Source organism: Acomys russatus, chromosome 23 (assembly GCF_903995435.1).
Source record: "Acomys russatus chromosome 23, mAcoRus1.1, whole genome shotgun sequence".
NCBI lineage: Eukaryota > Metazoa > Chordata > Mammalia > Rodentia > Muridae > Acomys > Acomys russatus.
Window position 1 is genome coordinate 34602324 of NC_067159.1, and position 15308 is coordinate 34617631.

At 36.5% G+C, this 15308-nt stretch overlaps 1 protein-coding gene across 1 annotated transcript in view; it reads right to left on the bottom strand.

The window, feature by feature from the left end:
* Positions 1-6452: 6452 nt before the first annotated feature.
* Positions 6453-15308, bottom strand: part of Arhgef38 (Rho guanine nucleotide exchange factor 38) — a 115405-nt gene continuing 106549 nt past the window's right edge. Inside the window, exon 14 of the mRNA XM_051165511.1 lies at positions 6453-7053. Within this exon, the coding sequence (XP_051021468.1) occupies positions 6868-7053 (186 nt within the window). The 3' untranslated portion in view covers positions 6453-6867. The remainder of the gene's footprint in view (positions 7054-15308) is intronic.

The window sequence follows — 15308 nt, forward strand, 5'->3', positions numbered from 1 at the left end:
ATCCTGGTGGCACATTCTGAGAATTACTGAGTATCAATTTCCAAGAGGATTAGCAGATGAGAATTAGTTTACAAACAGCTTCTTATAGTAAAAGACATGCTTTTTCAATGCCTCAAGAATGTTGTAACATTTTAACATAGTTCTTTGTGTAAAAGAAGCTCCTCCCTAATGATGAGTTCTTGAGATTTCTGTTGAGCCAGTGTTCATATGACTTGAATATGGTTAGGATGTGGTTTGTGCCCTAAGGTTTCATGTCTTAGAAGTTTGGTCCCCAGTATGGCAGTGTCCTTGGCCAGTGATAGGTAGAGACTCTTAGGGGATCAGTATGCCCCTCATGTGTCCACTGATTGATTCTGGCAAGAGTGAGGTATTATAAAAAGCCCCAGAATTGACCCTTGGGTCTCTGTCTTATGGGGAGATGTCTCTCCATCCCACATGAGGCAGCCCAAGTCATTGCCTGGCAAGCTAGTGAATTAGCCATCAGTTTACATATTCCAATACAGAATGGAGTGTTTTCTGTATCAGACCAATAAATATACCAAAATGCAGCATCCTTTTTTAACAATCAAGGAATACCTCAGTTTTTCCTGAAACTGAATCTTGTAATTCTGTATATTCATCCACTAAGTAGAGTTGTTTTATCACTCTTGATGTATAATACGAAGTCTAATTTTAACATGTCTTCCTTTATCCCTAGGTTTTAAAAATACCATTCTGAAATAAATTTATGAATTTATAAAGATAAAACTTTTAAGCTTGGTCTTTTTCTATAGGAAGATTTTAAACTGCTCTGTTAATTAGTTGCATTAAATGATTCATAATAAACTAGAAAACAGTATTGAAATGAGCTCATCATTTAGAGATGGAATAAATATCTATTTATACACTTATAAATCTGCCTACAGATGTTTTTGTTTTGAGAAACACCTTTCTGTTGATAAACAATGGTTTAGTATAAACTCCAAATCCCCTTTATAAAGAGTTCAAAAAGTTTGTTTATAGTTCAAATGCAATTTTGACTTAAAAAAACGGCCTGCCACAAGCTTATATCAAGTTACTGTATTACTTCTATTAACTGTACAGTTATTACAGTTACTTTAATTCATTATCTTGAAGACATTAGAGAAATAATGCTTAATTCAGTTTACACATTAGCATTTAAAGTAAAAAAAATTTTTTTACCTTATCACAGAAAGTGTGCTAGAGTTGAGAGAAGCAATTGTTTTAATTTTTGTGCCACTTCTTAGAAATTGTAATGAGTTTAGGAAGTAATTTATCTTTCAGTGAATATGAGTCTTTGTATAGTAGTGGTGAGAGAGAGAGAAAGAGAGAGAGAGAGCGAGAGAGAGAGAGCGAGAGCAGAAGGGACCTAACTCAATTTGGTATTTTTAAGAGAACATATTTGACATTAGAATTTATCTCAAATAGCTCTTAGGCCTTTATTTTTCCTCATCAAGGAGTAGTTATAAAGGTATCAATATTATGTTTATGTTTTGGCTATGTATAACAAGTATTTATTGCAATCAAGTTATGTGATGGATAGAGACCTTTGCTTTTTTCTTGAATAGCACTGAAATCTGTAGCTCTCTGTTGGCTCAGTGTATGAGTGTGCAAGTGTCTTAGTTTTCACTTTGGCTGTGGCAAAAAATACTCTGACAAAAACGACTTAAGGGGAAATGGCTTACAGTTTCCAAGGGATAGAATCCATCATGTTAGTGAAGTCTTGGGAGAGGGCAGTTGATCAGACAGTCTGAGTGGACAGGAAACAGAAAAGAAACAGGAAGTAAAGCCAGGCTACAAAATTTCAAAGCTCGCCCCCCTCAGCCTGTTGCCCCCAGTAAGTCTTCACCTCCTGTGGATCCCATAACTTTCCATAAAGCACCACCATGACAACAAAATGATGAAGCACATGAGCCAATGGGAGCATTGCACATTCAAACCACAACAGCACGTGTTCTTGTAAAGTTTTAGGACTGACTATTCAAACCCCATTTTGGTCACGAGCCTTTTTCTCTTTTTCATATTATAATTTATGAGGTTAACCATTGGATTTAGTGACTTAAGAAAGATTTAAAAAAAAAAAAAATGGCACAGAAAGAATACTAACTGGTCTTAAGATACAATGCCCTGGTCTTTAACCCTTTTGTGTCAGTTTCCTATTTTTTTTTCTTTTTTTTTTTTTTCCCTTTTTTTATTATTAATTTCTTCAAATTACATCTCAGTTGTTAGCCCATCCCTTGTATTCTCCCATTCCTCCCTCGCTCCCGCTTCCCCCCCCCATCCCCCTCCCCTATGTCTGTGACTGAGGGAGACCTCCTCCCCCTGTATATGCTCATAGGGTATCGAGTCTCTCCTTGATGACCTATTATCCTTCCTCTGAGTGCCACCAGGCATCTCCATCCAAGGGGCATGGTCAAATATGGGGCACCAGAGTTTGTGTGAAAGTCAGATCTCCTTCTCCACTTAACGGTGGAGAATGTCCTGTCCATCAGCTAGTCTGGGTAGGGGTTCGAAGTTTACTGCCTATATTTTCCTTGACTGGTGTCATAGTTTGAGGAGGACCCCAGGGCCCAGACCCGCCTGTAGTTTTCCAGGACCCTCTGGATCCTTCTATTTCCTCATTCTCCCAGGCTTCTCACACCTAAAGTCTCAATAGGATGTCTTCCCCTCTGACCCACTTTCCTGATAGGTAAAGTTTTCCATGGGGACGTACCCCTTGGGCTAGTGTCAGTTTCCTATTTTTTAAAACAGTTCCTAAGAGATAAAATGAAAGATACCCAATATAAATGGCCCCTGGTTTATAATACTTTCACTAGGTTTTGTTTTGTTTTGGAGTACTGTGAAAGAAATATATGCTTAGTAGAATCTGCATTTCAAGTTGTCTTTCTGACCTAGTCATACACTGTGTACCACTCCCGTTTCCAGGCAGAGGCAACAGATTGCAGCTCCCAGTAATTCCGATGATCATGCCAGCGAGCAACTGGTACTCTGCATGTAGCACTGGCTTGCTGAGTGATTGATGCTCAGCAGTTCAGGATGTTTTAAAGCCATGGTAAGTGTGTCAGGATGTAAATCCACTGTAAATCAGGGCATATCTGGATTTAAAAGTTAGATGAGTCCAGTTTTTAAACAGGGTGTGATAGTTGCTTTATTAGTTACAAATTATAAATGTTATGACCACAGGTTTCACAGCAAATACATCACTTTTAACAAAATGACATTTTATTAGTACAAAAAGCATAAGAAATTAGAAATGTGATGAATACATTCAGATGCCTCTAGAATTTTAAGCAAAAGAAAACAAATTTAATTTAGTAAGAGTATATCCCCAGGATTTCCAACCAAGAACATCTCAATTCCAATTCTTCATTCCATCCCAATTCTTTCCTAAGGTTTAATTTTTCAAAATATACAAATGCTACCTGCATCTAACTAGAGTAGATAGTTGTGAAAACAGTAGCTGCATTAAGGCATCTCACCTTGAGATCCGGTAGCCCTGAAATAATGTAGGTACATGTGTATAGAAAAGGCAACTACAAAGTTAGACTTTTAAGATCTTTCAATTGGATCTGATCCTAGAGAATTGGAAGTCCGGTGTCTGGCCAGTGAACTGCAATCCCAACCTCACTGATCATGATGTAAATATGTAAGCTCACTTGGTCTGCATTCTGTGAGGTTTGACTGCTTCTAGTTAGCAGTGCAGTGGGTATATTAGGAAACTATACTTCCTACCAACAGCTTGAAGCAAGAGGGTCTTTTACATCTTTAGATTTTTCTCCTTGTATTCACGCACCTTTGTGAGGTTAATGTGGCAGACAAAAATCCAAGAGGCAATAATTCCATGTCTTAGTAGTTGAAACACTCAGTTTTGTAAACCAACCAAACTATGTTCATCCCAGATAGCATCAGGCATTTAAAAAGAAAATTTTCAAATATCTGAGTTCTATTTTGGAATGATTTGGAATGTTCCAGCATTTAAAGTCTGTTACCCATTGCTTCATTGCTGTGTCTAAGCATGTGCATCTATCCCTCTACCCATCCTTCACAGTCAAGATATTTTTCTGAAGTATAAGGAATGTTCACATTTGTGCCTTTTCATGATTCTGCACGAATAATAATTTTATGTTATTAGATTAATATTCTATACTCTCTACACTTTATTATATATACTAGTAATTTTAACAAGTGCATTTCAAAATAAAATGTAAATAAGATGCATATGTTTTTATTTGTTTTAAAAAGAAAAATAGCCACAAAAGCTTCCTCTTCATTTTGGTTAAAAAAAAAAAAAAAAAAAAAAAATGCCCACATCAGAGGATCCTATTCTGTGTAATATTAATTTGAAAAGAAATATAACAAAATGCATTAGCATGCCTAGTTGTAATTATTCTCATACAACTGATGGTTTGATCCTTGAGCTGCTTACATATATACATTCTATAAACTATCTTGGTAATGTATTTTCCTGAGCTCTAATAAAATAATGTCTAATTTCAAAATTACAGTTTACTTGATTTTAAGTAGAAGAAGTAGAAAATGAAGGTATTATCTGCTTTTTCAGAGCTCATTTCTAGCACTGTGCTCACCATAGGAAAGGCGCAGTCTCTGGCTTCATTAAGAGTTCTTTCTCGGGAGCTAGCTGAAGTATTGATTTTCCTGGTGCAGATTTTTCAAAGGTCAGACAGGAAGCATCATTCCGAGGCCCACACCAGCAGACAAAGCTGCTCCTGCACCTAATCACTTCTTTCAGCCAGAAAAACAAAAAGCACATCTGTGCTATTTATTTAATTCTTCATTTTTGTGAAAAACACTGAAGCTTGGCGTTACATACAGGTGTGTAGACACACAAAGCCATATAAAAATCAGGCCTCTTCGGACTTTTTCATAGTGTCCTTCAGTAGCAATTATTAATTTCTTTTTGCTTGACCTTAGGCAAACGGAGTTTATGTTTTAAAATTGAATTCAAAGAGCAATTTAAAAATGTTTAAGTCTTTAATACCTTTCAGAAAGTCTTTTGTTACCTTAGTTAAAAAACAAAACATTTTATACAAATGCAATGTCAGAAAAACATTATAAAGTTACTTTAGTGAATTCAGTAGTAGTATAAACTGTTTCTCACTTCTGCTTTGGGAGGCAGGTTTAATATTCAGCTGGCTACCCTGGAAGAAATAGAACTATTTTGTTACAGCTATTGCTCAGTAATAAATGTAATATAATATATGTACATCAAAAAGATCAAATCTTTCAAAGTAAAAAATCTTAAAACATGGCATTAGGGTTTTTATTGGCAATTAAAATCTACCAAAATTATCAGAGTAACCACTGAAATCGTACAAAAAAAATTAGCCATCTTGTGTGACATGGTCTTAAACACACGTTGTTATCAGTAGCCGTCACCAGGGATTTAGTTCTGTAATGCCACTGTTGTCCACATTAGACTGAAAACCTTATGTGGCCAGGAACTGCATTGATTTGCACTGTGCTAAAAACCCTTCAATTTGCCAGATTCCTGATAAACAACACATATTTTGTAATGCTGACCAAGCAAACATGTAACCGACATTTTGGTCTCCATAAAACGTTCTCTATAGAATTTTATACCTCCAACTATTTTAGCTTTCCTCCTCTATTTCTGAACCCTCTCCCTGGCTCAGTTTCTCCCTGTGTCTGTCCCGCTTTATCTATTTTAATCTAATAACATGTCCTGAGTGAATATGCCGGAAAGTTTGGAGGGCAGTTCTCAGAGCAGTACCCCAATGAAAGCACAAAGCCCTGACATGGTGCTACAGCTGATGCAATCCCCAGCGCCTTGTCTGAGCGCAAACTGGCCAGGAAAAGTATTTCCGTCTTGGCTCTGAAGTAGAGTACACACTCCTCATGCATCTCTACATCACCAAGTGGCCCAAAAAATGTTTCCCCATTAAAGCTTCATCAGCAATCATGTATGGCAGCTTTAAAACAATTATACTTTTATACATGCTTAATCACAACAATAAAAAGTACAGATAATAAATTTAGAAACTTCATTTTCCTTTCCCAGGCTCATGCGGAAGTCTTCTTAAGCTCTTAATTTTAAAAAGCTGCTAAATATTGAAATGTGGCTCTGAGAGAATGATTTCCTCCAGGTCCACTATTTATGTCATTATTTTGCACTCAAGGAGACTACAGGGACCCTGGAGCCACGCTACCTGTGTTTGACCCACCTCTACCACTTGCGAGCATTATGTTGCATTAAATCATTACATATAAATCACTTAATGCAATGTCTATTATGTAGTACCCATTTAGTACGTTTTGGATATTAGCAGTAGACTATGTTTTCTTTTTTTATTAAAAACGTATTTAAAATGGAGCCCCATATTAAAGACTGTTCATTATGTTTATGTGCAGTTAGTTTATTCTGTGATTTTTACATATATAATCTGTTGTATACTCATGTGTAAACTGTAGAATATATTACGTGAGTACATAAACAGGTGTAAGTGCTAAAAAGAAATTTGAAAAATATGTTTAAGGCAGAGTACAGTAAAAACACTATAATAAAGAGAAAAGCCTTATTCTTCAATCCACTCTTGGGTGATGACAAACAAAAGTGCATCTTTTCAAAAGATCTCTACCTTTAAATATGTAGCCAGAGCCTAAGCTGTTTACTCTGCTTTCCTAGTGGTGGTAATTTTTGTCAACAATTATTCTTTATACATCAATAAAAATTTCCTGTTAGGAAGCAAGATTGTCCTTAAAATGTGATGCATTGTCAGTTCATACAGGATGTGGAGTTCTTCCTTTCTGGTTTGAAGTCCCAGTGTCAGTTTTATGAGGTAGTCAATAAGCAACTTGCCAGGAAATGAGTGCCCTGTGCTTATTTTCTTAAGCATATGTCATCTTCCCAAGGTAGTTAGCTGGCACGTACCCTTTCTGACCCTGCGCTTCAGCTAACCACCACTCTTCATTGCCACTTAGATCACAGAATCTCAGTATGTGGACTCTCTGGTACTCTTGAAGGCTGAGTTCATGGTCACTCCGTGCTTGGAAAGCGTGAACTGCGTAGAAAATCTAGATGAAAACCAAAATAGATAGTATTGGTTCCAGAACCTAAAACTTGGAAGAAATTTAACAAAATTCAACCTTTTAGTGGTCACGCAGTCCATCTTCCTGGTGGATTTGATAGGATATTATCTAGGTGAGAATGGAAAAAAGGCATTCTTTGTCTACTGGAAGGAGTCTAGATTGTCCATGCTTGAAGGCAATGTGGCAGTTTCTGTAAAATGCTTTGATTGTTAATTCTTTGAATCACTCTCTTGTGATTCTCTTCCACAGAGACAGAAATACTGACAGATAATTTCTGTACGACAATATTTCTATATGTACAGTGAAAACTGGGAGGGATATGGGAATGAGCAGAGGGCTAAAGAAAATCAAATATAAACACTCTTATTAAGCAGGTTTTTAGACATTTAAATGGTATTTTATGAGAATAACAACATATGAAATATTCATATTAAATATTTTTTAAAATGTAAAATTACAGACTCAATAGTTAGGAGAACAAGCTTTTTGCAAAGGACACAATTCCGATTTCAGTACCCACTCAGAGGTGTTATAACCAGCTGTTAGAACTCCTGCACCAGGGTACCCAGTGCCTTCTTCTGGCTTCATAGGTAACTGCACTCACACATACACATACCAACCCACACACATGCATATAAAATTAGATGAATAATATATGCTTTGAATAATTTCTTTGATTGGTAGGATTATAAGTAATTTTCACTGCTCTCTCTAAGTTCTTTAATTTGCTAAACCTTTATAAGCACATTGAATAAAATTTATAACTTTACAAAATTAACTGGCCTTGAAGAAAAAATAAAATATATTTCAATTAAAATTTTCTGTGATCTTAGAAAAATACTTCATAGTTATTAAATAAGGTGGATGATCTCAAACTGGTGTTTAATTCATCTTCCAGTAATAAAAAATGTTTCCTTATTTAAAAAAATTAAATAATTAACCATTTGTACATTCATTTAATCAAAGTTTGCAGAACGCATTTTTATCAGAAGCCTTACAAGTCAGCTAAATCAGTAAGACAAACAAACAAACAAACAAAAAAAAAACCAAAGAACCAACAACAACGACAAGCTACACATAAATGATGTGGTACACAGGAAGGAACTGGTCTTTGGTCTTTCATGAGGGACAAGTTGACAAACAAGAATAATATGTCACATCCACAGAGGTAGATACATGAAAAGAAGATATAAAGAGGAGTGGGAAATTGAGGGCAAGTAGATCATGGTTTTATGAGACACAAGTTGATGTCACAGAGCAGGAAAAGAGACTAGACAGGACCTCGACTGTTGCTATATAAACCTTAAACCACAACGTACTTCAACAAAACTCTGATTCCATTATTTGTACCTTAACAAGGAGCCTGAGGCATTATTCAAGAAGAGGAAAAATATTTCTAGGGTCTGAATGCTTCCCCCTTAATTCTAAGCTGATAACAATGAGGAAAAAAATAGGAAGAAGTAACTAAGTCTTAAAGACAGAGCCTTCATGAGTGGGATTGATTTTTATAAAAAGCAGCACAAAACCCTCATCTCTTCTAAGTGAAAATCTACCCAAAAAGGTGTCATCCATGAAATCTACAAAGTTGACTTCATCAGACACCAAAAATGGTGCCTTGATCTCAGACTTCCAGTCTCTACAACTGTGAGGATTTTACTGTTTGTAAGGAACCTAATATTTGGTACTTTGTTAATGGCAACTGAGTGGATCAAGGCATGCCTTACAAAGCCTCTCCACTGGGTCATGTGTGCCATGCTACACGGTAGCGTTAAAATGTTTACTTTATCTAAGGGGTTTGGAGATCATACAGGAGACAATGGAACATACACGAACCCAGATGATTAGAAATAGAAATAGAACCAATTTCAAACAATGTTTGAAAGTAAAGAAGAGAACAGAGGGGGCTGGAGAGATGGCTCAGAGGTTAAGGGCACTGACTGCTGCTCCAGAGGTCCTGAGTTCAATTCCCAGCAACCACATGGTGGCTCACAACCATCTATAATGTGACCTGGTGCCCTCTTCTAGCCTGCAGGTGTACATGCAGGCAGAGTACTGTATACATAATAATAAATAAATAAATCTTTAAAAAAAAAAAAAGAAGAAGAGAACAGAATGGAGGAGCTATAAATTCTTAATGAAAATTCAGCAGTAATAAATACCTTTTATAGAGCCTGTGACAGTTTATGTCACATGGCTGTATCCTCAACAACTCTTTCAAGCTAACACTTAGAAACATTCTAAATCACAGCATTACCCAGGGCTGCTAGGACCTATGTCCTCTGGCTCCCAATCCTGTGTTTGACCCAATTCTTTTAGGGTTTTAGGAGTCAAACTCTTGTTTTAAGAAGGGGTTACATTGTATTCTTGGAGAAAGGGTCTGGAGTCTCTTATAGGCCACTACTGTTCTGCAGTTTTGAAAGTGATGATATTGAGTAGATCCACAAGATTAGTGTGGTTAATTTGGTTTGCAAAAGCATCCAGGAGTGTGATGTGCTAAATTATAGTCCCAAAATAATCTATAAGAGCTGGAATCAGCAGCTGTCATAATCTTTGTAATTTGAATCAATAATAAATATGCTTTCCCACAACAGGCATGGATTTTTCAGAAGGATAGGTTACCTACTGCCCTATTCCTCAACACCTGTGTAGTCTTTCACTTTGGCACAAATTTCCTCAAAGGGAAAATAAAATCTGTTAGGCATATTTATCGTCATAATATGTATTTTGTTGATTCTTTTGACAAAGTCTCACTATGCAGCCATTGGCTGGCCAGCCTGGAACTCACTATGTAGAGCAGGATGTATAGGGATCTGCTTGTTTCTGTTGCTGCAGTGTTGAAATTAAAATTGTATGCCACCACGCCTGGTTTAAAATAAATGTTTTAAACAAATACAAATTCTCATTAAATCATAAAACATAAAGTTCAGAATTAATATGTGACACGTTTAGATTATCATTGTCCAAATTCATTTCCAATTGGCATTTTCTAATTCTCATATAGCACACTAACTAGAGCTGTACCATGTACACTCAAAGTAGGTTTAAGTCTGCTTTGAACAAGAATAGTTTCTGTAATTCTTTTTATTTCCTTTATTGTTAGAAGAAAAATTGGAAGTTTTCAATTTGTCATGATTTTAAGAGCTGAGAGGTTTCTCATCTTCAAATCTCAGTCTACAGTTTTCTAACTTTAAATGTGCACATGCTTTTTCCAGAAACATTAATTAAAATGTTATTAATATGAACCATAATCAGGCACTCTTTTTTTCTTGTTTTACGTTTTACTGTTTTCTCCTTTGCACTTTGTAAAGCTGCATTTCATTTTATATACGATAACCTGGATAGCAGCCCAGCTTTCCGCAGCATTTGATTTAAAATCACCTATAGCGTGACTCCCCCCAGATTATTACTATAAGCACCATACTGTTCCCTGAGGCACCAGTGCCACATCTGCAGTCTCTTATTCTATATATTTGTGCGTTTAATTTTTATTTCTTAACTGCACTGCATTGTGCAATTTCATTTCATTGATTTTTATCCCAATTTTCCAATTCTGAACAATAAAACTTATTATGTATTTTAATTTTCCTTTTCCAATCTAAAAAGCTTTAAAACCAACATTTACCATATTAGTTTCAAAGCCCAAATCATCACATTGCATGAAAAATACTCATTCATTTCTCTCACCCTATAGAAGGAAACTTTGATTTTCTTTATTCAATGATTATATATTTTATTAACAATAGGTTTTTATGAAGTAAGCCAGGATTTAATTTTTAAAAAGTGCTAGAGATTTAAACATGAGGTTAAGGAAAGAGCGCTTCTCACAGAGTAAGGCACAGCTGAGATGCTGTGGGTGGACTTCCCTAAGACAATCTCCCTTTGTTGACATTAGAGAATTCATAAATAGGATTTGGGTGACTTTGAAGTTATTACCATAAAAGGATGATTAAGGAACTGAATCACACCACAGGGTGGCTGCTGAGGGGCTTCTAACATGGTTATAATGCATAAAAACAAAAGTAGATCACAGGTATGTTGGGAGGTAAGATATCTCCAATGTAAACAAGTAGTTTTAATGGAAAAGTTTCAAAAGTAAACAAAACAGCCACTGAAGTGCTATAAAAATCTTTTATTCCTTTCCTGTCTCCATCCTGTTCACTCTCCATCATAACCTGAAATGGTAATAAAAATGGAATCATTCCCAGCACTCGGGAGATAGAGGCAGACGGATCGCTGTGAGTTCGAGGACAGCCTGGTCTACAAAGTGTGTCCAGGACAGCCAGGGCTACACAGAGAGATCTATCTTGAAAAACCAGGAAAAAATGGAATCATATACTTTTGCAAACTATTTTGCCCTTCAGAATATTGCAAAACATCTTTCCATATCAAATACTCTTTTAATCCTCATTCTAATGAGTTACTTAAATAACAGGATTGGCCTGTCAAATTATTGGTGAACTTTCAAATAAATGGCATATTTGGTATGTGGAATCATTATCATAAGTAATTACAAAATGTAAAAACAAAGACCATATAACAAGCTTGAAACAAACAAACAAACAAACTTGTCTAACATGTGGTTTCAATTTTACCTCCATAGAAAAGGGTACATGTTAAAAAAGTACACTTACAAAATAGTTGAAGAAATACCCTGTGATAGTGTTAATAAAAATGACCCCTATAGGCTCATCTATTTGGATACTAGGTCTCCAGTTAGTAGAACTGTTTAGAAAGGACCAGGAGGTGTGGCCCTGTTGGAGGAGGCACATCACAAAAGCTCATGCAATTCCCAGTTAGGATGGTCATGGACTCCAGCCTTCTGAAACTGTAAGCTACAGTAAACTCTTTCTTCCGTAAGTTTCCTTGGTTGTGGTATCCTATCACACACAGCAATAGAGAAGTAATGAAGACATTCTCCAATGCCATTCACAGACCCCTTAGGTCCTCCAGGTCTGTGTTAAAGACTCGGATAAAATATGGAAGTCACAGAGCAGATACAGCATCAAACAGTCTCCACCCGTCTATGTTCCAGTGATCCTGAAGCCTCGCCAATGCCCCTGAATATCAGGTGGGTGCCAGGCCTGCCCATCTACCTGTTCCTGTCAGGGTTCGCTTGAATCCTCAGCAAGGCAACAGGGCAGCTTAAAACTCCCACTAGCCTATGATTCTGCAAGTCTGGAGGATAACAGAAAGTACTGCCACTGCGAGAAAGAGCAGAGCAAGAAACAAAGAAACAGTGGTGCCAAGCAATGCCCAGCTAAGTTGTATACGCTACAGCTGATTTTAAAAAGTTAAAATAGCTATGCAAAAAAAAATTGCTATTAAGGTAAATAAAATATAAGATTTGACAAAGATACAATTTACAAGCATTTTCAGTCACTTACCTGGACCTCCATGCTAAATCATTCTCTTAAACTGTCATCCATAAATGTAAGTATTCACACACTGCCTGAGAGCTGATGGAGTGGAAACACAGCCTGTGGCAAACATAGAACTATAACCCTTTCTCTTTATTTCCAGGGATGAACAGCAGCTGCATTAGGAGTCTGAGCACCAGCAGCCCACATGCCTCTGTTGTCAGGGCTAAAGCCTGGAAGGAGCTGCTCTTTCCTGACCCTTCTTTTTTCTCTCTCCTACTGGAGTCCCCACAGGGGTCACTTCTCTGTGCAGTGACTGAACTGGAGCAGACTCTATGCTTGCCGTGTGGAGACCTTCAATGTGAACAAAACCATTTTAATCTGAGGGAACTTATCAGAGATCCCATGTGACCACTGATCCAAGATATTCTTTCCAGTCCAATTTACTAGCAATAATGCTAATATTTACCCAAGGCCATTTATCCATGTTAACTTGTTTCCAAACTCAGAGGAAACAGACAACGTACAGGATTTTTGGAGAGGTACCTCCAATAAGTGTTTATTTTGAGAAAGGGAACATTTTCTCCCTTCTTCCCCCTCTTATTAAAGGAAACATGTAACATCTAATTCACTTGAAAAAATGGTTTGAATTTCCTTTACAACGGAAACATATATTTACCGTGCCAGGGTGCAAATCCATTCCTAGATGTCTATTTAAGAGAAGTGAAAGTCACACAGACTCACATTAATGTCTATAATGACATTATACACACAGCATCAAAGGAGACGTGGCCCAAATGTAGTAACTGGCAAACAGGTACAAAATGCTGTATCTACATCATGGAATATAGTTTTAAAAAAAGGATGTGTGTGTGTGTGTGTGTGTGTGTGTGTGTGTGTGTGTGTGTGTGTGATAGCAGAGATGAATATTAAACTCACGCTGAGAGAAAACGACACCTACAAATAATCATATATAACCCATCTATGTGAAGTATACCCAAAAGATGTAATACAGAGATGAAAAATAGATTAGTGACTTTCAGAGCAGGTGGGAAAAAGCAAGGACTGAAGATGAATCCAAAGGATCTTTGGGAATAAAAGAAGTGCTCTAATAATGGATTGCAGAATTCCGTAGATACACTAAAAGTCACTGAGTTTTACATTTAAAATAAGTGAATTCTGTGACATATAAATAAGACCTAAATAATGCTATTTATGAAGGGCAGTATGGCAGGCTCTGTAAAGATTTTCTGTATACTCTGTGACACCTCAATATATTTACTAATTTTCCTTACAAATGTATTTATAAAAGCACACAAAAAGAGATGAAGAATACTCCTGGAAGTGTCTTACACTTTTAAAAACAAAACCAAAATATTTTAAATATTTTTAACTGGATTAGTAATTTTATGTATGACTTATTCTATAAAATGGGTGTGACAGCATATGTTTATAATTATACCACCCAGAAGACTGGGCCGTATTATGACTTTCTGCCTCTACAAAAATATAAACATGTATAGATACTTTGTAGAATTGTTTTAAGGAATGAATTAGCTAATAAGTAGAGTTGTGTATAAGTGTTGAAAAGTAACAAACACATATGATATGTTTTATTTGTGTATATATGTACATATTTATGTATGCATAAAATGTCTGCAAGACACACAGAATGATGTCTTTGAAGAGCAGTACTAAGGGTAAAAGGAATAAGGAACTTAATTTGATTTATGTATACCATTCCATTTTCACTTTCAGAAAGTGTATTATTCCAACAGAAAAGAAATTTAGGATAATGAAAATTACTAAGTTAAAAGGGCAGAAAATTAGGTGGTCACTACTTGGAGATTAATAGTTGAATATACTGAAACTTTATGAGGTAGCAAAAATGAACCTTACATTATAATTAGCTTCCCAATTTGTAAAGGGGTTATGTCAGTGATCTTTGCTCTGGTGAAATGACAAGCATGTAGCAATGCTTTCGTGGTTAGCACATGGCATTAATAAGAGACTGAGTGTCTTAAGTCCTTTACTTCTAAAGCAGTGATTCTCAACCTTCCTAACACTGTGACCCTTTAGTACAGTTGTGGTCACCCCCAACCATACAACTATTTTTGTTGTGACTTCATGACTGTCATTTTACTGCTGTTATGACTCAGAACATAAGTATTTGTGTTTTCTGATGGTCTTGGGCAACCCCTGGGAAAGAATCATTCCACCACCAAAGAGTTGTGAGAACTACCAAAAATCTCACAAGTTGAGAACCACGGTTCTCGAAGATTCAGAGATGTTTCTACCTATTATTGAGACCAACCCGGCCGCCTTTCTCCAATGGTGGAGTGTTTAAAAAGAAACTCATGACCACCCTGAGTAGTTACCAGTGGAGTAGTGACTGTTATGATTTGGATGTCTATTCTGTGCCAAGAGTTCAGCATGCACACCATCTCTAGTCAAAACACTGACTCTGGAGTATAGAGATTTTTTTTTTGGAGGAAATGGGTTTAGACAATTAAATTCTTTGCTTAACAGTCCACAGATGGTATGAGCTAATTGGCCTCCATCTTTTCAGTGTCAAAGCTGGCAGTTTCCCAGTCAGTGTCCCAGCTCAATGTGAGCACTCAAGGATTCTTTCACTTGACTGGCCAAGTACTTTTACATCAAGGTTTAAAGTCTTCTTCTTGATAGTCTGCTATCCTTCCTCCGAGTGCCATAGCATCATATTCAAGGGGAAGAGGTCCCCATCAGTCGTAGTCATAGGGAAGGGGGATGGGGTGAAAGCGGGAGGGAGGGAAGAATGGGAGGATGCATGAGATGGGATAGCAATTGAGATGTAATATGAATGATTTTATTTTTCAATAAAAAATATTTTTAAAAAATAGAAAA